The sequence below is a fragment of the Micromesistius poutassou genome (assembly GCF_964030765.1).
Source record: "Micromesistius poutassou genome assembly, chromosome: 10".
Lineage (NCBI taxonomy): Eukaryota > Metazoa > Chordata > Actinopteri > Gadiformes > Gadidae > Micromesistius > Micromesistius poutassou.
Window position 1 is genome coordinate 5,529,330 of NC_140280.1, and position 23,211 is coordinate 5,552,540.

The 23,211-nt window shown below is 46.1% G+C and overlaps 1 protein-coding gene across 2 annotated transcripts; it reads left to right on the top strand.

The window, feature by feature from the left end:
• The first annotated feature begins 14,938 nt into the window (after window positions 1-14,938).
• Window positions 14,939-21,316, top strand: smyd4 (SET and MYND domain containing 4). Of its 2 annotated transcripts, none has more exons than XM_084474145.1 (10): window positions 14,939-15,150; window positions 15,629-15,776; window positions 16,018-16,107; window positions 16,454-17,477; window positions 17,602-17,796; window positions 18,104-18,288; window positions 19,860-20,004; window positions 20,337-20,453; window positions 20,823-20,946; window positions 21,180-21,316. In XM_084474145.1, the coding sequence occupies exons 1-10, from the start codon at window positions 15,017-15,019 to the stop codon at window positions 21,307-21,309; spliced, it is 2,292 nt and encodes a 763-aa protein (XP_084330271.1). In that variant the 5' UTR covers window positions 14,939-15,016; the 3' UTR covers window positions 21,310-21,316. The 2 variants fall into 2 exon arrangements, with proteins under 2 accessions (XP_084330271.1, XP_084330272.1); XM_084474146.1 differs by having other exon boundaries at window positions 15,632-15,776.
• The last annotated feature ends 1,895 nt before the right edge of the window (window positions 21,317-23,211 follow it).

Here is a 23,211-nt window from a genome sequence, read left to right on the forward strand (position 1 = left end):
ACGTCCTTTATGGGCATGCAACATAAATGCTGCTTTTTCTGTGCATTTTACTTTCATTTTCCTTTGAGTGTACGCATGTTGTTAATATACCTTACCCTATTTTGCAGTTCCATGTGACAAAACTTGAAAATTTAAAGTGATTGAAAGTGTTGATTATTTGACATCATTTCCTTAATGAACATGTTGCAAACCTCATCCCTGCGGTCCGACTCCATCGTACTCGTTATTCATTACACCTTAATCAGGGAACAGAAGACTTGGTCAAGAAACCTTTAAGTTACAAAGTAATTCAAACTATAGACTAATTACCGTAGCGATTACAACTCCACTGCCCTCCTGCCCCCACATGCATCCAGGAACATTAGCCGGCCGGCTGGTGTCACCGTGTTCATTATCCCCTAATAAGGCCAAGCAATAGCGGCCGCACATCCACACCAGGAGCCGTTCCAACGAGGCCTTTCCAATTCACATAGCGCCGTAACAAGCCGTTGATGGGATGGGATGGGGGGGGGCTCCCCCCCGCCGTCTCCCTACGATGCTAAACATCGGAATTAGCTTTAGCGCTGGACCTCTGTAATAATGCTCCATTCTGGGTCGCCCCAGTAAATGATTGGCTAGCGTAAGCCTGTCGCCTCTCCTTAATTAAATCCTGTCAATACCGTGTGCTCCGAGCTAATGGGGGTCGGGGTTATCTGCTGGTTTTCACAGGGATTCACTGGCGCTGTGTTTTAGTATATCAACGCTGGTGACCAGCGAATAGCAGATCAGATGCCTGATTGAGCAGCAGACCAGACGTCTGAGTCTTGTAAGGTTATGCCCGATTGAACACAAACTTCCTGTTTTTAGTTTGTTTTTATTTTCAGACGTGTGCATATTGAATTTGTCTATAAAAGAGTAATTTTCTTAAAATAAATGCAAACTGATTGAAGGAGAAGCATTCGCAGCGTGACTGATGTAAAACAGATCTTGTCCCTGAACCTGATACATAAAATGTCAACATCAAGCTCTGCTTTTCACTTCCTGTTCCCACTATTATAAAAGGCTGCATTCCAATAGTGGTTCTAAAGCAATTCTGCTCTGCCTTGCTTACTAAATCTACGCATGTCCTCCTCCATCTCCACCGTCCCAATAGGCGGTAATCTAGAGAAGCACCTGGATGAGATTGAGGGGTACCAGGGACCCACTACCCACTCACACAAGCTTGTTTAGTAAAATGCTTAAAAGTCACCTACACGCCTGTAGTGTATGTGGCGTTGCGTCTCTCCAGGCAGTGAGAGGGTTGTGTTATAGCTGTATTATTTATAATAATGGCATGTTGGTCATGGTTAGGCTACCGCTATAGGCTGGCTGCTCTTATCGCGTGTGTTCGGCTCTGTGTACATCCCTAATATACATGGGCTACAGCCCATGTGAAACAATGTAAGTTATTGAGTTGAGTAATTTTAAGTTGATTTTATTAAACAGTCAAACGTTACTTTGGTGGTCCATGGAATATTTTTTATCATGTGGATTGGGGTTTGCGTAGCCCATAAATGCTCGGGAAATCTGTTGAAATTAAATTGACCTGATCCATCGGTGCGTTTTATGTAAATATCGTATATATATAGATAAATGGCATCACCCGTGTGCAACAAATTTTCTCTTTATAATAGGCCTATGTCTGCTCTGTTGTAGTAGGCTATTAATGCAACGACCAGCAGTTATACAGTGTTTGTAATCAATTCAGGCATAGGCACCTTAACATTTTGTTAAGGTGTGCATATAAAAATTTTGCCCCCAAACATTTCCCGCTGCACCCCCCCACACAAAGAGTACACACAACGAGTCCTACAATCTCATTTGGTTAATTCCATCCATGAAGCATGACTATGGCTGTGCAGATTGTTTTATGCACAAAACTTGTTTAACGAGCATAATGTTAGACTGCTCCACTTATTAGGGAGCGCTTATCTGTTCTAGGCTTGAATCTGACTGGGCAATATGCCCGTAGGAGTTCTCAACCAATCACTGTTCGACGTGCAAAATTATTGTCAAAGTGAATGCGAAAAATAATTGCCAGGTGCACCTCTAGAGCGGAGTGGGAGAGCGAGAGACTGAGACCCCCAATCTATCCTCCCAAACGGTAATAGGAAGGAACTAGAGGAACTAGAGGAAGGAACTCAGAGGAACTAGAGGAACTAGAGGAAGAACCTCAGAGGAACTAGAGGAACTAGAGGAAGGAACTCAGAGGAACTAGAGGAACTAGAGGAAGGAACTCAGAGGAACTAGAGGAAGGAACTCATTTGCAGTAAAAGACAGGAGAAGGAGTTTCTGTTCTGTAGAATATCTCAGGGAACCAGATCTCAGAGTGTTCACACAGGCTGTAATGGATAAGTGTGTGTGGGGAGGGCATGGGAGGGGCCGGGTGGTGGAGTGGCTATGTTCAACTCTCAGCTGAAAGGTACTGGGTTTGATCCCCCACTGAGGCCAAGCCCTGTTACTGACTGGATCTGACTTCACGTCATTTGGGATAAAATTGTCTCCTAAATATTGTTCCAAAATGTTGTTCCATTTCTTGTTGTACATCCCATAATGACCCTGGTCTGTTCTCCTGTACTCCTCGTTATTCTGTTGTGCAAATGGTGTGTGACTCAAGAGGTTAAAGGTCACGACCCTACAGAGCCCTGGCCGGCTCCTCAGATCAACAAACACGACTAGAACAAGGCTTGTGTGGGCTGCCGCACAACTGGATGTGTTACAACTGGATGTGTTACAACTGGATGTGTTACAACTGGATGTGTTGTAAGTGGGTGTGTTGCAACTGGATGTGTTACAACTGGATGTGTTACAACTGGATGTGTTACAACTGGATGTGTTGTAAGTGGGTGTGTTGCAACTGGATGTGTTACAACTGGATGTGTTGTAAGTGGGTGTGTTGCAACTGGATGTGTTACAACTGGATGTGTTGTAAGTGGATGTGTAACAACTGGATGTGTTGCAACTGGATGTGTTACAACTGGATGTGTTGTAAGTGGATGTTTTACCACTGGATGTGTTACAACACGTCCTTCCTGACCCAATCAGTCCAGAAGCAGTGTGTGGCAGCACTGCCTTCTGAACACACTGATGATGTGAACGGGGGATATTCATACCATACGTTTGCCAGCAATTAAATCCCCTATCATGGGAACAGCTGCTGGCCCGAGGTGAACCGCGTCCTGCTCGGTGGATAAGGCTGCTACACCCAGCTCAATTACCGTCTCCTCGATGATATTACTAAACACCAGCAGCCACACCAATAGTCCTTCATAAAGGAGCACACAGGCATTTGGGGCCCATACACCGCCATGTGAATTCATGTAAATCCTTCACGTCTGTCTGTCTGTCTGTCTGTCTGTCTGTCTGTCTGTCTGACTGACTGACTGACTGACTGACTGACTGACTGACTGACTGACTCTCTCTCTCTCGTCCACTCTTTATTTATTTAAGGCACAGTTGCTGAAGTCATGTGTTTCCTGTGTCTGCAGGTTTGCCCCTAACTTCAATCTCATCAAGTTCATCAAGCACCCAGAGGCGTCTTATCTTTTACAGTCCTGGCCGCGTTATCTGGGACTGAAGAACGCCGGACCAACCCGTCTGCCCCCTCTCGGACCCACGCCCCCCCCCCCACTGGGCTGGGGCCCCGCGCGGCGGTCCAGGAACGCTCAAAGACAGCAGCAAGGCTAATGAAATGATGAAATTAACCAGGATTCAAATTAATAATAAATCCTGCTGGATCCTTTGGATCAGGGGGGGGGCTGGACCCAAACTCCCGTGGGGCCGAGTAGCACTCCTTAATGGAGGACCGTGAAGACCATGAAGACCCAGCAGTCCTTAATGGAGGACCATGAAGACCATGAAGACTATGAGGACCATGAAGACCATGAAGACCATGAGGACCATGAAGACCCAGTGGTAATAAAGTCAGAGACATTTAAATCTTAGTGCTCAATAACATCAAACTGGCCAACAGGATCATGCATGACAATTATGTTTATGCATTTCTTTTCTAACTTAACAGTCTACTCATGAAGGGCTTGTTTCAGCATTCAAGCCACGATCACCACAAGGAGTTGAAGCTCTCAATACGTGGGGTGGAACCACAGCTACATGTGTTCTTAAGGTACCTCTAGGGTTCCTCTAGTCCTCCGTTCTTTCCTAATGCGAAGACTGCCACTCAAGGATCCCTTTCCTTATTTTAACAACTATCTTTTGTTCTAGTTTAACACACATCAGCTAATACCTTGGTATGAGCCAGAAACATTTACCCTCCAAAAACTAAAAGTGCATCTCTGTGTAGCTTAATCGAAAAACCAACAAAGCAATAAAATATGTTTCCACTTTTAGACTGCCCCAACTAAAGAAAATTACGATTATTCCTCCATGATAATCACCGTTTCAAATGATATTTTGAGCCTGGTGCGGTGAAGTGAGTTAATGCTAACAACTTAAGTATCCTCCAATTATTGATAATGGGACACTGGGTGAAATGTTGTGAGAGGCACAGCGTTTTGGGGTAGACACGGGCTAATGGGACCACTTTGGTGGATTGTGGGCGCCTTCAATGACAATTGTGTTTTTGTCAGACAAACAACATCACTTATTGTGGTTGGGGTTGAGGCTGGCGATGGGGACTACTTTCACCGGAGAGGCCTGTGGGGTTAGGGTTAGGGTTAGGCTAAACACACACACACACACACACACACACACACACACACACACACACACACACACACACACACACACACACACACACACACACACACACACACACACACACACACACACACACACACACACACACACAGGTGGGTGTTGCCATTGTGGCCATTATGCACCCAGCGCATGTCTTTACCTCCGTTCTGTGGGGATGTTCCCGACACGAAGCAAAATCAATGTTTGACTTCTGAATAATTGACTGTACAGAACAACAGACTAAAACTGAGGTCATGAAAATTATTATACAGTATATATATACAGTATATATATATATTTAGTATATACATGAACCTCCTAAGATGGCGCAATTTGATTCACGGGATATTGGGATATTGGGCAATATCCCGTGATTGAGATCTCAAACTCGGGTGTGACTGTCGTCTCGTCACAGTAATAAAAACAAATAAACCACTAATAAAAACAAAGAAATCCAGACAAAAAGTGTTATCTTGTTTATTTTTGGAGTGTTCACATACTAAAACAATTATTCACCTCAGGCTCCGTGAATAGTGTATGTATGTATGTATGTATATGTATATGTATATATATATATGTGTGTATATATATGTATGTGTGTGTGTGTGTGTGTGTGTGTGTGTGTGTGTGTGTGTGTGTGTGTGTGTGTGTGTGTGTGTGTGTGTGTGTGTGTGTGTGTGTATATATATATATATACTGTATATGGTCATTTGGACAGGTACCATCCAGGGTTTGAAGGTCCCATTGCATTGTAAAGTCTGTTGAAATAGCAAATGATGGAATCTCTCACCTGAGAGGCCAGTGGCCACAGATGTTATTTCCTGATTCAATTACAGACTTCCTTCCCTAAAAGCCGTGAATTAGCCACAAGCAGTGTGCTCTTTACAGGATTAACAGGAAAGCAGACCCTTTCTCTACCTAATTCACTTAGTGAACCAAGAGGTCTGGTACTAACTGGTTAGTTCACTTAGTGAACAAAGAGGTCTGTTACTGACTGGTTAGTTCACTTAGTGAACAAAGAGGTCTGTTACTAACTGGTTAGTTCACTTAGTGAACAAAGAGGTCTGTTACTGACTGGTTAGTTCACTTAGTGAACAAAGAGGTCTGTTACTGACTGGTTAGTTCACTTAGTGAACAAAGAGGTCTGTTACTGACTGGTTAGTTCACTTAGTGAACAAAGAGGTCTGGTACTGACTGGTTAGTTCACTTGGTAAAAATAGACTAGAATATAATATAACTCTTTAATATCAAATCAAACACATACTATGATATAATATAACTCTTTAATATTTAACACATACTATAATATAATATAACTCTTTAATATCTAACACATACTATAACACAATATAACTCTTTAATATCTAACACATACTATAATATAATATAACTCTTTAATATCTAACACATACCTCTATCGCCCCCTAGTGGCTTCATTGTGTTTATGTTTGTTCTGATGTCGTTACCTCCATAGACATCTTGGTCCGTTTCAGGCGGTCATCGAGGAGGTACTGGAGGAGAGCCCATACAACGAAGGGTCAGGAGCCAGGTGACCGTAGCCTAGGGTCAGAGAGGTCAAGGTCATCAACACATGTTCACTAGCCCTCCCCTCTGACCCTAGGGTCAAAGGTCAAGGTCATCAACACATGTTCACTAGCCCTCCCCTCTGACCCTAGGGTCAAAGGTCAAGGTCATCAACACATGTTCACTAGCCCTCCCCTCTGACCCTAGGCTCAGAGAGGTCAAGGTCATCAACACATGTTCACTAGCCCTCCCCTCTGACCCTAGGCTCAGAGAGGTCAAGGTCATCAACACATGTTCACTAGCCCTTCCCTCTGACCCTAGGCTCAGAGGTCAAGGTCATCAACACATGTTCACTAGCCCTCCCAAGAAGTTCACACCGATCTGTTTAAAAGAGAACAAGCTCAATTTATAATTATTATTTGAATAATTACTATTATTAGTATTTTGATATGAAATGCAATCTATATTTTTTTTTTTTGGGGGGGGGAAATGTACTGATTCCTTTGATTAAATAAATACAATCAATTCGTTTTTTTATTTGTTTGTCCATGCATTGTGTAACAGGCAATAAATGTCTTCTTTATGAATTGGGTGTGACTGTACGGATATTTGATGTATGACTATAATGTCATCGCCTTGTTTTTGTTTGTATAAAATATGTACAGATATAGATTTAATACATGTAAATGTTTGACTAATATATTGGAACACTGTTCAAATATACAATATAAGAATATTAAAGTAACAATATAATGTATTCTTTTATTAATGTCATTTGAAACATTTAGTGTCATTTGGATTTCTGTACGTTTTGATAACTTCATCACTTTGACAATAAATATCTGAGCTGATTGATTTTATTATTTTTTATGCCGTTATAGCATTTCTATTTTGTGAATAAACAAACGCAACTATAAAGACTTTCATAGTTGCATAATTTGCCCAAATGTTGTAATTTGCATATTTAAGTTAAGTAAGTATTTTTTTATGTTCTATAATAGTAATTGTATCAATACAGTTATAGTTAATTAGTTATGTTACACATTAGGCATTTATTTTTTTATTCTTTTTATTATTTTCATCAAAAGGAAATACACCATCATACGGTGTAATTTCATACTTCAATCAGCATACAATTCCTGGTAGTAACAGTATTCCTCTACTCCATATTGTTTTAAACCACACTCACACATCCACATAATATATAGGCCTACCATTTATTCCCACTCATCCACATATCGTTCACCTTTTAAACACACAAACCCAAACACACACCCACAGTTTAACCCAAACCCACCCACCCACTCCCACCCCCGCTCAACACACACACACACACACACACATATCTATGGCGGCGCATACCTGCATGTAGTTCCGCTGATAATTTCGCGGGTCTCGGTGCGGATCGCGCTGCGTCTCCATTGAGCCTCACTGTGCTGCTGCTGCTGCTCGCGCTCCGTCAGCTGTTGGCTCCACTACAGGTTAGATTGAAAAAGACGCTGAGCCGTCTCCATTACACGGTTAATATTGACGTTATTTTAGTAGTTTAACCGAAACATGGTTAGAAACGTCCGGTTGAAGTTATAAAAGTAACTAATGATCCGTCTGGTCCTTTTGTTTTCCAGGTTGACCGTCGGGTTAATTAACGAACACTTTTTGAAGTAAAATGGCCCGCTACATCCGGACCTGCTGTGAGTAGGACACTTATTTATAATTTATCTTAATTGTTTTTTACTCTAGGCCTACTTGATAAGTTGAATAATAGTAGTTCTGGATGTATGTCGTCGTAAGCTGTTTTTAATTGAGTTAATTGATATTTTTCGCCGGGTGACGCGGCTGCAGATATTTATCAATGACTCCCATGACGGAGTTGGCGGCGGAAGACGTAGGGGGGCGGGGCCATGACGTCACACAATGACTGCACTCGGTTACCGTCGTAGTTAGATGGGAAAAATAACTTATTTTAATAACTCATTTGGATTTATTGGATTAATCACTAATTAAAACACACACACACACACACACACACACACACACACACACACAAGCCGTAAATCTAATCTCGTTGCTCTCCTTCACAGCTCAAGAAGAAGAAACAGATTCTGTGAGTATCACGATCGAACCACGAAGAAGAAGAAACTGCGAACTGTAAGTCACAACATTTTCTTTTAATGCTGTGGGCTGACAGCGTATAGTTTGAACCGGTTCTCAGGCCCTGCCCCACGTAGGCCCTGCCCCACGTAGGCCCTGCCCCGCCCCACGTAGGCCCTGCCCCGCCCCACGTAGGCCCTGCCCCGCCCCCTCTCTGGCCCCGCCCCCTCTCTGGCCCCGCCCCCTCTCTGGCCCCTCTCTCTGGCCCCTCTCTCTCTCTCTCTCTCTCTCTCTCTCTCTCTCTCTCTCTCTCTCTCTCTCTCTCTCTCTCTCTCTTCCCCCCCCCCCCGTTCTCATGCCTGTCATTCGTCCCTAGAAGATACTTTATCCGTCCACTTTCCTACTACATTCCTCATCATTGCATCACATCCCATGTGTGTTGTTCTACTGATAAGGGTGTGTGACTGACTGACCAGAGATGCATGCGAGGGTTCTGCGCTGTTTGAGGCCTTCAGTTGTGTAGACGTTCCCCCTCAGGGGAACCTAGTGCTTAAGAGGCCGTCGTCACGTCAGTTACATGACCTGGAACGTCCTTCAGGATGGAGACAGGGACTCCTCAAGGAGACACACCAGGGGGCGAGATGTGAGGGCTGTCCATCTCAGCAACTAGAACCCAACCTGGTTCCTGCACCTGAGAACCACGGAGCACGTTCCAACGTTTCCCTCCGTATGCTTTGAAGCCCTAGCCCCCCCACCACTGGTCTCTCCTCTCTCAAAGACCTACAAACCCAGCGCTGGTCTCTCCGTCAAACCCACCACTGGTCTCTCCGCTCTCAAGTACCTACAAACCCACCACTGGTCTCTTCTTAAAGACCTACAAACCCACCACTGGTTTCTCTTCTCTCAAAGATCTACAAACCCACCACTGGTCTCTCCGTCAAACCCACCACTGGTCTCTTCTTAAAGACCTACAAACCCACCACTGGTTTCTCTTCTCTCAAAGACCTACAAACCCACCACTGGTCTCTCCGTCAAACCCACCACTGGTTTCTCCTCTCAAAGACCTACAAACCCACCACTGGTTTTTCCTCTCAAAGACCTACAAACCCTCCACTGGTCTCTCGTCTCTGCGGGGCGATGGCCTCCGTCGCCCCCGGTTGATCGAAAGGGAGTCGGGTTCAGATTCCCAAATCTGGAGAGGCGGAGATAGGCGCCGCGAGGTGTCCAGTGCGGTAACGCAAACGACCCCGGAGAAGCTGGCGGGAGCCCCGGGAAGAGTTCTCTTTTCTTTGTGAAGGGCAGGGCGCAAAGACCTACAAACCCAGCACTGGTATCTCGTCTCTCAAAGACCTACAAACCCAGCACTGGTCTCTCCGTCAATCCCGCCACTGGTCTCGTCTCAAAGACCTACAAACCCAGCGCTGGTCTCTCTGTCAAAACCTCCGCTGGTCTCTCCTCTCTCAAGGACCTAAAAACCCACCACTGGTCTCTCAAAGACCTACAAAACCTCCACTGGTCTCTCCGTCAAACCCAGCACTGGTCTCTCCGTCAAACCCTCCACTGGTCTCTCAAAGACCTACAAACCCAGCGCTGGTCTCTCCGTCAAACCCTCCACTGGTCTCGTCTCTCAAAGACCTACAAAGCCACCGCTGGTCTCTGTCAAAACCTCCACTGGTCTCTCCTCTCTCAAAGACCTACAAACCTACCACTGGTCTCTCCTCTCTCAAAGACCTACAAACCCTCCACTGGTCTCTCCTCTCGTTTGGCTTTGTATTCCTTTGAGTATTGTCATTGTTTGTGTAAATACACAATCTAATAACTGAAAATAAAGAGGTGTGATCTTTAACCTGGTACTGGTCAATCTTTGAGGGGCAATATTTAACCTGGTATGGGGCACTAAGTGTGAGCGGGGCAATTGTTGACTTTGCACGGGGCATTAAGTGTGAGAGGGGTGATCTTTAACCTTGCATGTGGCACTAAGTGTGAGAGGGGCAATCGTTGCCCTGGCATGGGGCACTAAGTGTGAGAGGGGCAATCTTTAACCTGGTACTGGGCACCACATGTGTGAGGGGAAATTTTTCTACTTCTACTTGGCTTGTATTACCTGAACATTTTAATTTTCAGCAATAGGAGGATGCTACTCTTCCTGAAACACCCTTGAGTGTAATTTGGTTGGATGTTTCTGATGACTCAAGTCTGTGGCCTAAATCAAAGAGGATAACGAAGTGGGTGTTCAATACAGCAAGAGCCTGGAGCGATCTAGCATCTGGATCTCAATTTCTGAATCATGCAAACAATGGGAAGCGACAATGGCTACTTGGTACAATGGATGATGGACTAACGGCATTCTGAATGGACAGAATCGGATGAGAAACCAACCAACTAACTGAAGATGGAAGATGAAACATTCTGGAACGTGGCTTCCCTACCTAACCTCAACATGATGGACTGCTGGCAAGCCCTCTGGATCTCCTGTACTCCTGCCCTGAGATCCAAGTATTTCTCGGGCTGAATCGGAAACCATCTTGGAAACCAACTAGCGTCCCTGTCGAGCTGCAGTTGTGCTCTTCTTCAGAAGAGGTGAAGAAAGCCTCACTGGGGCTTCAAGGTCTATGAAGAGGAACGTTGAAATGTGCGCCATGATTCTCTCCTGCAAGAGCTTTTGTATTCTAGTCGCCGAGAGGGGGAGCCTCACAGCCTACCCTTTGGCGTTTCTCCTTGGGGAGTCCCTGTCACGGTCTTGACGGACGTTCCAGGTCATGTAACTGATGTCACGACAGCCTTTTGAAAACTTGGTTTCTCCTGAGGGGGAACCTCTACAGAACTGTAGGCGTCAGATGGCACAGTATCCCAGCATGCATCTCTGGTCACTCAGATCACACCCTGATCAGTAAGGCAACACTCATGCGATGTGCATGCGATGTTTTAGAGAGTAGTAAGGAAGTAGACAAAAGGCATGAGAACAGTTTGTTATTTTGTACTGTTGTCAGCCTTGTTTATGCTGTGGGGGGGTTGGTAGTTAGATTCGAGACCGCGATGTGCACGGGTCTATAAAGATGCTGTCTGACTTCACAGGATCTCCTGGACCAGGGTGGACCAGAGGCTGAGGACCAGCAGGTGACCAGATCCCACTGGACCAGGTATGGGTCACCAGGGTGGATAATAATAATAATTATTATTATTATTATTATTATTATTATGTGGATGTGTCTAGTGCTTTTCTCGCACTTAATTATAATGTAGGGTAACTAGATCCCCTAGACCAGGCATGGGGTACCAGGCTGGACCAGAGGGTATCCAGATCCCCCTGGACAAGGAATGGGGCACCAGGCTGGACCAGAGGGTATCCAGATCCCCCTGGACCAGGAATGGGGCACCAGGCTGGACCGGAGGCTGTGGACCGGAGGGTAACCATAACCAAACACTTGACACCTGGAGGTTCTTTTTAATTATTTCAAACGATCGTAGAGGGTCTTCATTAGTTTTTCCTTCAGATTTTTCATTCTGTGAATTTTAGCATAGAATAGCTTAGAATTCTCAAAACAAAAGTATTTTCTTCAACATAAATTATATAAACTAAAAAAATTATGGAGGAGGAGCCACCTATCTGGAGGGAGACCCGGAATCTGGTTAGCCGCCTAGCTGGACATCGTTAGCCTCCTAGCATAATGGATATAGTTAGCTTCATAGCATAATGGATATCGTTAGCTTCATAGCATAATGGGTATTGTTAGCCTCATAGAGTTATCTATATCATTAGCCTCATAGTATAATTGATATTGTAGCATAATTGACATTGGTAGCCCCATAGTGTAATCAACATGGTAGCCTCATAGCGTAATCGACATTGGTAGCCTCATTGACATTGTTGGCCTATGGCTAGCAACATAGATTATGCTACGAGGCTAACGATTTGTGTTTTTCCTCTTGCAACATTTCAGTGACCCACTGACGGCGCCTCGTCGGAGCTGGACGGTGGAGACTTCAGATGCAACTTCTACCTCGCAGGACGTGACTTAAGTCACGGGTTGTCAAGGGTTCCTTGTTTCTCAAGGGGGTTCCTCATGGTTCAGTGTTAGGGACAGAGTTAGGGTCAGATGGTCTCACGATGAACCATTGTTTTTTTTTTTAATCACATCCCAGAATTGTTTCACTGTGTGCACAGATGTTGAAATGTATACTGATGTTTTATGATATAAAATCATTTAAAATGACCTGGTTGTGTGGCTTGTTGTATGGTAATTTTTATTATACACATGCATGTTACCCTAATGAGGTAAGGTTACCTCTCCCCTCCCCTATATCCTAACCTCCCCCCTCCCCCCTCCCATATCCTCTCCCAACCTCCCTCCCCTATACCCTAACCTCCCCCTCTATACCCTGACCTCTGTCCTCCCCCCCCATACACCCTTACCTCCCCCTCCCCTCCCCCCTCCTTTACTCATGCCTCCCCCCCCTCCTCTAACCCTAACCTCTCCCCTCCCCTATACCCTAACCGCCCGCCTCCCTTACCCTCACCCCCAACCTTACCCTAATCCTCACCCTTATCCCTAACCCTAAACCTAACCTTAACCATAGCAGCGAATATCAAGCCAGTAAAAGCACGTATGATGATATTAGCTAACTAGACAATCAGATGGACAGTGGCTATAGAGTATAGCTAGTCTAGCTTTCCAACCCAATTTTGTGTAGCCCACCTTCGTGAAATGTGTGATAAACAGGAAAAGGTCCTGCCACACTTACCTGACAACTGGAATGGGGTATTTTTTGGGATTACTGTTGAACTACTGTGTTCACCCGGCTATGAACTGAGACTTGATAAATCATATTATCAATATATAACATTTCTTGCCTTTTCTCTCTATAGTGTAACACTATATAGTACTATTGATACACTTAATACTAACCATCATGAAACATATAGCAATACTAACCCACTCTATATATCTCTCTCTTCCCCCTTACCTCACTTGTGAGGTAAACCATTACCAGTCATTAGCCATCCTTGTATTTGGCCCTCATCGCACCTGAAGTCCCATCCCTATGACTGCCCTACCATCGCCTGTTGCTGTCCCCTTGACCGGATTCCTGGCCTGCGCTGCCTAGCGATCCACTACTGCCCTATGACAATTCCTAATCCCTATGACAATTCATCCCTACACTAGACTATTTGAACTTTCTGACACTAAATGGGATTCATGCATTATCATACTGGTAAGGTAACCATCCCACCTCTTTGTAACATACAACCCAGGTGGCTCTAAACACCATGTTCTATTCTCTACACCTAACTAACCTATTCATTTATCATGTATACAAACCTCACTGCCCTGTAACTGACCCTAGGCAGATGGGTCAGGCCCTCGGGTCGTGGATCTGCTCGAGGTTTCTTCCTATATGTATCTCCAATTCTAGGGAGTTTTTCCTCGCCCCTGTTACTCATGGGCTCTCTCTGAATGTTCAATACTCTGTAAAGCGCCGTGAGACGTGTAATGTTTTGGCACTCTATAAATAAAATTGAATTGAATGTTAACTTGTGTATAATTCCCAATTTTTATTGATATATTTGCACTTTTAATCTTGCTGAATTCTACAAGGCAAATATTAAGTTAAAACTTAGTTCCCCGGCCCCATTCGTCTTTGAAAGGAAATGTTCTATTTTGTCTAATTTTAGGCAAAGTATAAGAATACTTTCTTAACAGTATAATTGGAACCATGAATAAGTCGTTCAAGTAACAATATTGAAATACTAACATTGTTGGGTAAGACAGAATTTGGTTTTATTCTGAATCCAGTGAAACAGATTGGTGGTTTTAGCTGATATAAAAACTTTCAGGTGTTTATTTATGTTTAAGTATTTGGCAGACGCTTTTATCCAAAGCGATATACATAAAAAATACATATAAAACAATCACTCTAAACATAATTTAAGGGAAGAATGTAATACAAAATATCAATACAAATTGTCAAGACAGAATAAACTCTGCTGCTGCAGCAACAGAGATGCAGTCTATAAGTCCCTAAGATATCTAATGTATTCATACATTGTTTATGTAGGATATACGTATATGTATATATAACCTAATCATATTGTTTCTTCTACTTAAAAATAGCTGACCGTTTTTTTCCCCTTCTCGGGGATTATATTCCCAGTTTTGATCTCGGACGTCTGGTCACTTATAGCATATAAGAATATTCTATTACTGTTAAGCCAACTATAAATAATAAAACACGCCAAAACATGTGTCCTTTATCATAGCTACACGTATGACAAAAAACCGCGTGAAAATCAGTGAATTACACTGAGTGGAGCGGATCACCACTCCAAGTTGGCGGCCCCGCGTCTCGTCAGCGCCAGTAGGCAGTAGCGGTCGATGCTGCGTCTACTATAAGATGTCTATGGTTACCTCAACTAGGAGTAAAACTACACTTCCGGGATAAATAGTTCTTCAAAGTAAAAGTCGTAAAGTAGTAATAGCGACTCCTGCGTTGAACATGACGGGGTTAAAGACGAAGCGGCTTTTACTCTGAAGACCAAAGTTATAACCGGAATATGTATTTATCGATGGCTTTTATACATTAGTTTGACGGTTGTCGCGATAAACACGTGACGCTGTTAGGAGTTACTCATGGAGTAGTTAATTATAAGAGCTTATAGAGATATACTTACATATCGATACTCTTCAGGATGGACCTTCCACGTGTTCCGTGGCAGCAGCATGTCGCCCAGCGGTGGAGAGGACTCTCCCCGGGGGGGCGGCGGAGGTTCACATCCCTGCAGGACGTCGACGCGGTCTTCAAGTTCGCTGCTGAACAGACAACGTGAGGAGACTGACGGGTTGCGATGACACCGTGGGGGGACTGGCGGGATGTGATGCATGTCATCACTGCTGCTCTCAGTGTCATTCTCTATTTAGTGGATAGGAAGTGCATCAACTAAACTATATTTAGTTACTCTGCTTTAACTCACATGTTGTTTGGATGAACTCTCCTAACGCCAAACATGTACTGATCTATTTACCTAACATTTTATAATATCATAGAATAATATACATCATATTTAACTCTCCCGCTCTGCTGTGCACCCAATCACAGCATTAACATTGACACTTGCCACTACTGTCTGTACGGTATTAAGTAGTTATATATAGTGACAGTAATTCTAACAGAGCTATGTGTTAAGGTAACTTAAACCCCCAGGAGTCCTGAGGGCAACAAAGCAGAAGCAGATAGCTGTGGTTTGGGGCTTTAGTGCACTGGTTATTTCCTGAATGCTGTTAATGGTTTCTGCTCCTACCAGCAGTGAAGAAGATGTGAATTTTCTGCAAGGGGTCGCTGAGGGTTACCTGGTGCAGAAGGACGCAGTGCGAGCTGCCCTCTGCAGGGAGCATGGAAACAGCAGCTTTCAGATCAGAGACTACACCGCTGCCACGCTACACTACTCACAGGTGAACTGCTACTGGGATGAGCTCCAGCTGCTCACAGCTGCACACAGCTGTCAAATGCTGCAGGAATCACATTCATATTATTTTATTGCCAACGTTGTATTGCCATTCAAATTATTATACTGTTAGACTTTAAAGAGACTACTTGAGTACATGTTCCTGACAGTATAGAAAGAAACACTATGACTGTTCAGTACTGCGTTCAGGGCTCCACCATTCACAGTGCTGTGTCTCCATGTTGCAGGGTGTGTGTTCTTCCCCCCGGGGCTCAGAGCAGCTCTCTCTGTGCTACGCCAACCGCTCTGCATCCCTCTTCCATCTGCAGCGGTACCAGGTCAGAACCTGAATTGTTAAGACTCTCTGAGCGTCTGTTTACAGGGTGTTCATACATCATACAGTTATGTATCAATCGGTTTATTAAATAAGTAATTAAGTAATGTTAGGGATTTTCTTTTTCTGCTACACAAATGCATCAATATGACCATAAAAAAAGTTCAATGGTTTTCTATTTTAAATTTACGCTAACCATCGCTAACAATGACTTTGAAGTCCTGATGGAGTGGAGAACGATGTAAAGAATGGCTCCTTGTTGATGTTTCATCCTCTGGCTCCGCTGGTTCATCTCCTCTGTTATTATTATTCTATCTATTATCATTCTTCTGATTGGTCTCTTCTCCCAGGAGGCGCTGGGTGACGTGGCGAGCGCCCTGCAGCACGGCTATCCTCCTCATCTGAGGCCTAAGCTGGAGGGACGGCGGGGGCAGTGTCTGGGCCGGCTGTCTGAGGGGCTGCGGGGGGAGGCGGAGCCTAAAGACTCAGGAGGGAAGGACGGCCCCCATGTTGACCCGTCTCCTTCGGAACACGTCCACCGTGTGGACTCTAGTGGGGGTCCCAGAGCTCAGATCTCGCCCTACATGTCTGTCTACTTCCACCCAGAAAAAGGGAGACATCTGGTGGCCACAGAAGGGATGACGGCAGGGGGGCTGATCATGGTAGACCGGCCCTACAGCTGTGTCCTCGTACCCGGGACGGAGGCACTCAAAGGGAAGCCGGGGAGGAGGAACGACGTGAAGGCGGCGTCCTTCGGGACGGAGGAGCGGCGGTGTCACCGGTGTCTCTGTGAGACCTGGAGCCCCCTGCCCTGCGAGGGCTGCTGCTACGGCCGCTACTGCTCGGAGGCCTGCCGCCGCACGGCCTGGGAGGAGCACCACCGCTGGGAGTGCCCCATTGGAGCGGAGCTGGCCGTGACGGGGGTGATGTCCCAGCTGGCACTCCGGGTGGCGCTGAAGGCGGGGCGGGAGAACGTCCAGAGGGCGAGAGAATCGATCAGGGAACAGGAGTCATCAGGAGGCGACTCCGACGACGCTTCACCCGCCACGGACCAAGGCCACCCATCTGACGGCTACGTCAGCGTCTACCGCCTGCTCCATCACCTGGGTCGCCAGAGCCCGGAGCTACGCTTCCTGTGCGCCGTCACCGTAGCAACCCTCTTCCTGAAGCTGAGGCGGGCGGGGCCGCCGCCGGCCTCTTGGGGCGGCACCAGATCCCCTCAGATGAACCTCAGTCAATCAACGCCGAGCCCGGAGGACGCGGGAGAAGACGCCGGCTGGCACCCAGAGCACTGGCTGCTGGGAAGTGTAGTTCTGAGGCACATGCTGCAGCTGAGGTGTAACGCGCAGGCGGTCCGCGTCCTCCAGGATGAAGGTAGGAGGCGCTTTGACTCTTTAACTGAAGTGTTGGGCATTGTAGAACTACGTTACAGAGGGCGTGATGGAACACTGTGACGTTCATCAGAAGAGTCTTTCCTTCGGTCGTTCTTCTCTTCCAGGTCCGAAGGGCCCCAGGGTTCAGGCCGTGCAGGAGGTCCACCTCGCCAGCGCTCTGTTCCCCGTCCTCAGCCTCCTCAACCACGCCTGCCGCCCCAACACCAGCCTGGAGTTCAGCCCTGGGGGGGGTGGGGTCACGCTGTCCGTCAGAGCGGCGGAGGACATCGGCTCAGGCCAGGAGATCCTGCACTGCTATGGTGAGGGTTGATCCATGTTGGAATCATCAAACACTAGGGCTTAATGATGTGGAGGAGTTATTATTGGACCTGTAAAATAAAGATGATCAGTGTGCGGCAGCAGGATAGCAATTTGAGGTCAATATGCCATAATATCTGCTGATTCATTGAAAAGGCCAATTCTTAGGAATTAGTATTTCATTTTGACTCCAACCATCCGTTACAACGTACAGGAAAAGTACAAACAAAGCTGATTGGCCGTGGAGCTAACAATGCTAGAGAAGAACAAGACGTGTCACTAAGATCAGAGCCTCCTGTCCTCCTTCAGGTCCTCACTGCAGCAGAATGCAGACCGCTGAGCGCCAGCGCCTCCTGCTGGCCCAGTACTACTTCCACTGCCACTGCGCCGCCTGCTCCCAACAGACTGGCCCGTCTGCAGGCCCGCCCGGATGCCCGTCCGCAGGCCCAGAGCTCCAGGGACTCCAGTGTGAGGAATGCAGAGGACCTCTAGAGGTTTGACTCATGAACTCTACACTACGCCTCACTGGGGAGTCTGATTTCACTGTATATATATATATATATATATATATATACACAGTGAAACCCACTCTCCATCCCTGCTTCATCACTCACTATCTTCAATCTTGCCATCTGTTTTACTCCTCGGCTATTTCAACCTCCACATTGACTCCCCGGACTGTAAAAATGCTATGGACTTTCTGGACCTACTCAACTGCTTTAGCTTCACCCAATACATCAACTTTCCCACCCACAACCGTGGACGCATCCTAGACCTGGTTTGCTCCACTGGCCTCCACATCCACAATGTCTCCAGCACCGACCCCTCCATCTCCGACCACCTGGCCATCATACTTGTCATCGACATTCCCGCCCCCCAACCCAAACAGGACCGCACAATCACTTTCTGCAACCTTAAATCCATCTGTCCAGTCTCTCTCTCCACCTGCATATCAAACACTCTCTCCGGCCTCACCCTTCCTGTAAATCCAGCCCCCATGGACCTCATCAACATCTCTTCACCAACACACTGTCTACTTCCCTCAACAAACTGGCCCCCCTGAAAACCAAAACTGTCACGTTCACTCACTCGGCCCCCTGGTTCACCCTGGAACTTCACAAACTCAAAAAAAACTGAGACAACTAGAACGACCACACAAGAAAACCGGTCTCACAGTACATGCCCTCGTTCTGTCTACTACTCTGGCATCATTCATTCTGGATCCTTCAACCCACGCACTCTTTTTTCCACCATAAATAAACTCCTCAAACCCCAGGACAACATCTCCTCCTCATTCACCCCGGAGGAATGCAACAACTTCCTATCATTTTTCCACTCCAAGATAGAAAGCATCCACAACCAGCTTGCCACCTCCTCTGCCACCACCCCTGACTCAGAACCTCAGCTTCCTTCATCCCCTGACCACCGGCTTTCCATCTTCTCACCCATAACCACAGCAGACCTCTCCAAAATACTCTCCACCATGAAATCATCCACCTCCCCCCTGGACCCCATGCCCTCTGAACCCTGTTTCACCTCTCTCGCCCCACTCATCACAGACACCATCAACTCCTCCTCTTACCTCTGGCACGGTTCCCCCACCTCTTAACCTTGCTGCCATCACCCCCCTCCTTAAAGAACCTGGCCTTGACTCCGACCCGCCGACCCCAACATCTACAGATCCATCTCCAACCTCACATTCCTCTCAAAACTAGTGGAAAGAGCCGTCGCAACACAACTCAAACAATACCTCCTCTCCAATAACGTGTACAAAACATTCCAATCCGGCCTCCGAACCCACCACAGTACTGAAACAGCTCTGCTTAAAGTTACCAACAACCTCTTACTCTCCTCTGACTCCGGCTCCCTCACCATTCTCGTGTGTGTGTGTGTGTGTGTGTGTGTGTGTGTGTGTGTGTGTGTGTGTGTGTGTGTGTGTGTGTGTGTGTGTGTGTGTGTGTGTGTGTGTGTGTGTGTGTGTGTGTGTGTGTGTGTGTGTGAACATTGTATAGTCCATGTTAAAACAACATCTGAACATGTTGACGTGTCCCCGTTTGGTTCTCAGAGATGTACGGATGGGAGGGGGGGGCTGGTCTGCAGTCGGCCCCCCTGCGCTCGCTGGCTCTGCTTCACTGAGGTGAGCCGCAGACTGCAGGAGGTCAGAGGGCATCTGGAGACGGCCGCGGAGCAGCTGGAGAGAGACCGGCCAGGTGAACACTGTTCATCACCACCTCCACCCTCACTGCTCATCACCACCTCCACCCTCACTGCTCATCACCACCTCCACCCTCACTGCTCATCACCACCTCCACCCTCACTGCTCATCACCACCTCCACCCATGTTGTGTTGTCCAGTGTTCAGTATGATGTTGTGTTGTTTAGTATGATGTTGTGTACTGTTGTCCAGTGTTCAGTGTGATGTTGTGTTGTTTAGTATGATGTTGTGTACTGTTGTCCATTGTTCAGTATGATGTTGTGTTATTTAGTATGATGTTGTGTACTGTTGTCCAGTGTTCAGTATGATGTTGTGTGTCCTCCTCAGACGAGGCCCTGGTGTTGCTGAGCAGAGCTCTCCAGCCTGCTGGAGCGCTGCTCTCTGAGAGCCACCCCCTGCTGGGAGAGCTGGCCGACGCCCAGGCCCGAGCTCACGCCGCCCAGGGTCAGAGCACCTTTCTAACCCTAGAACCCTTTAGAAGTAGAGACCTTTACCCTGAAGGTGGAAAAAAGAGTTACAACCTTCAAATGTTAAGAAATATAATATATATATATTGTATACTTTAAGTACAAGTATAGGACAATTATCCTACTCCATCTTGTGTTGGTATAACTACTGCAGTGTGAACATGCAACACTTTGGTTCACACAACAGCCTCTGATGCTTTCTCTGGACCAGTGACACGGTCCGTCCACTAGAGGGCAGACTCAGACCTGCTAGGGTTACAGCCCAGCTGTCCTCTCATACAGGCCATCATGGCTGCCTTGTGACTCATCTCAGCAGTGTTATGTTTAACCCCTTGTTGCGCTGCAGGTGATTGGAGGAGAGCAGCGGCCCAGCTGAAGCGCAGTACGGTGGCCATCGAGGCTCAGTACGGGGGGCGGAGCCTGGAGCTTGGACGCCAGCTCTTCAAACTGGCCCAGCTCCACTTCAACGGGTGAGCTCACCTCTACCCTCTTATTAATGAATTATAATGTAGAGTATAACTCACTTTGAAAGGACTTGGAGACCTTGATCCTGAGTCTGTATGACTATTCCTAAATATTGAGTGGTTAGTTATTTATCAGACATCATTACCCAGAGTTGATCAATGTCCTTATTGAGTTCAGGGACTAACCCGAACCCCAAGGTAGTGTTTATATGGACCATGTGTGTGACCTCCGTCTCCAGAGGGGAGCCTGCAGACGCCCTGTCTGTGATCCCCAGAGCTCAGAGCCTGCTGCTCCTGCACTGTGGTCCTCAGTGTCCTGAGGTACACCAGCTACAGGCCATGGAGGACTGTCTCCAGGGAAGCACATGATGCCACCAAAACACCTCTATTAACGTCAAGGGTATTTTTTGTTTTTTAACTGTTACACATTGTAATTGAATAAAGAGTATTCAAATCACTTTGAAGAAACGTGGTATTCTTTTTCTGTGACTCAAAGCGTTAATATATTTTTACAAAATAATTATTGTTTATAAATGATATATTGATTATATATTAGATTGTCCTTATGAAAGTGAGCTGCAGGACAGATGAACAGGCAGGGCGCCTAGCTGTCTGACGTCAGAAGGCAGCGTTTACCCATGGACTAATTACCTGAAAACTAGTCCTGGAGCCAACATATTAAAACTCTTACAAAATAGGGGATGAAAACATTGTTTATTAAACAAAAATCCTCATTTGACCTCACATACCATACTGAGTTTGGGAGATCAGGAAACCAAACATAGGAGGGAGAGACACTGAACTAACCACGCAATGTAGGATTCAGCAGATCTCCTGAACTATCAAAAACAAAGAAGTAAAGGCATGATAACAGGGCTCCGGACCCTAACCCTAACCTCAACATGCAGAAGGGAACCAGCAGCTCTGGTCGACACCAAATATCAACCTCACATGGTTCCTCTACTGGGCTTTATAGTCTAGAATCTAGATGATGAGACTGATGTCAGCTGCAGCTACCTGAGCATGCCTAGAGAGAGAGACAGGCATGGAGAGACAGGTATAGGGAGAGACAAGTAGAGGTAGTGACCACTCACCACCATGTGACTACTCACCAAGCACACACACGCAGACATGCACACACACATGCACACATACAGTGATGGTGGGAGTAAGGCACAACAATCTAACGACAGCTCCTAGAACTCCTGCGTGCTGAAGACTCCCTTGATGGAGACCTCTCCAGTTCAGAGCTCCAGCCCAATATACGCCTCTCAGGTACCCTGATACTCTGCCCTGCAGGCCCTTTCTCTCACTTAATCACTCACCAACACACCCGCCTTCACACCGTAAACCTGCAACCCGCTCTCGCTCTCTCTCTCTCTCTCTCTCTCTCTCTCTCTCTCTCTCTCTCTCTCTCTCTCTCTCTCTCTTAACACAGTATCCTCATTCTCTATGTCATGCTCTCCATCGCTCTCTCCTTGAATCTGTCATTCCTTCACTCATTAACTTTCCCTCTCTTTCTTTAACTCTTCTTACACACACACACACACACATCTCTCACTTGAGCCCCTAACCCCCGTAAGATCTCTGGTGTCATGGACTGCCCCTCTACTACACCTCTCTAAGGGGATTCTTCTCCCGCTTATTCTACTGAAATGCTCAATCTGTCAACAACCCTCTCTCTCTCTCTCTCTCAGAGGACATGTGAAACATGATGCAGACAATGGTAACGTAGCCCTTGCTCATGTAAAAATAAAGTCCCAATCGCTCTCCGTATCTCTGTCTCTCTGTCTCTGTCTCTGCCTCTGTCTCTGTCTCTCTCTCTCCCACACTATGTCTCTCTGTCTCTCTCTCTGTCTCTCCCACACGCAAGGATATAAGCATCAATACCGCAGCGTCTAGGACACTTAATCATGTCCATTAATGTCTTAAAATTTAATAAGAACATTAAAATATGATGGTGATTTCAAATATTCTTCTGGGCTTTTAGAAGTTGCAATGGAAAAAGGGAAAGTGGTGTTCAAAGAAAACTAGATCTTATCTTCTTTGAGGATCAAAATGTTTTAAGTATTTCACCTCTGTCTGCTGAACTGATGCAACCTGTTCCCATAAATATAGGAAGGAAGGAGGGGAATCCTGGATACAAATGAGGTTAATCACAACAAACAGGGTGAAGGTCCAATGTCAACTTGGGAGGAAACTACTTCATCAAATATGAGAGAATGAGCTTGACTCAAAAGTGCTTAAAAAACAGTTTTCTGTATTATGGAT

Coding starts and splice junctions, on each gene's coding strand:
- smyd4 (XM_084474145.1), top strand. CDS start 15,017: ATGGACCTTCCACGTGTTCCGTGGCAGCAGCATGTCGCCCAGCGGTGG. Junction 17,797..18,103: donor GGAGATCCTGCACTGCTATG/GTGAGGGTTGAT, acceptor GTCCTCCTTCAG/GTCCTCACTGCAGCAGAATG. Junction 18,289..19,859: donor AATGCAGAGGACCTCTAGAG/GTTTGACTCATG, acceptor TTTGGTTCTCAG/AGATGTACGGATGGGAGGGG.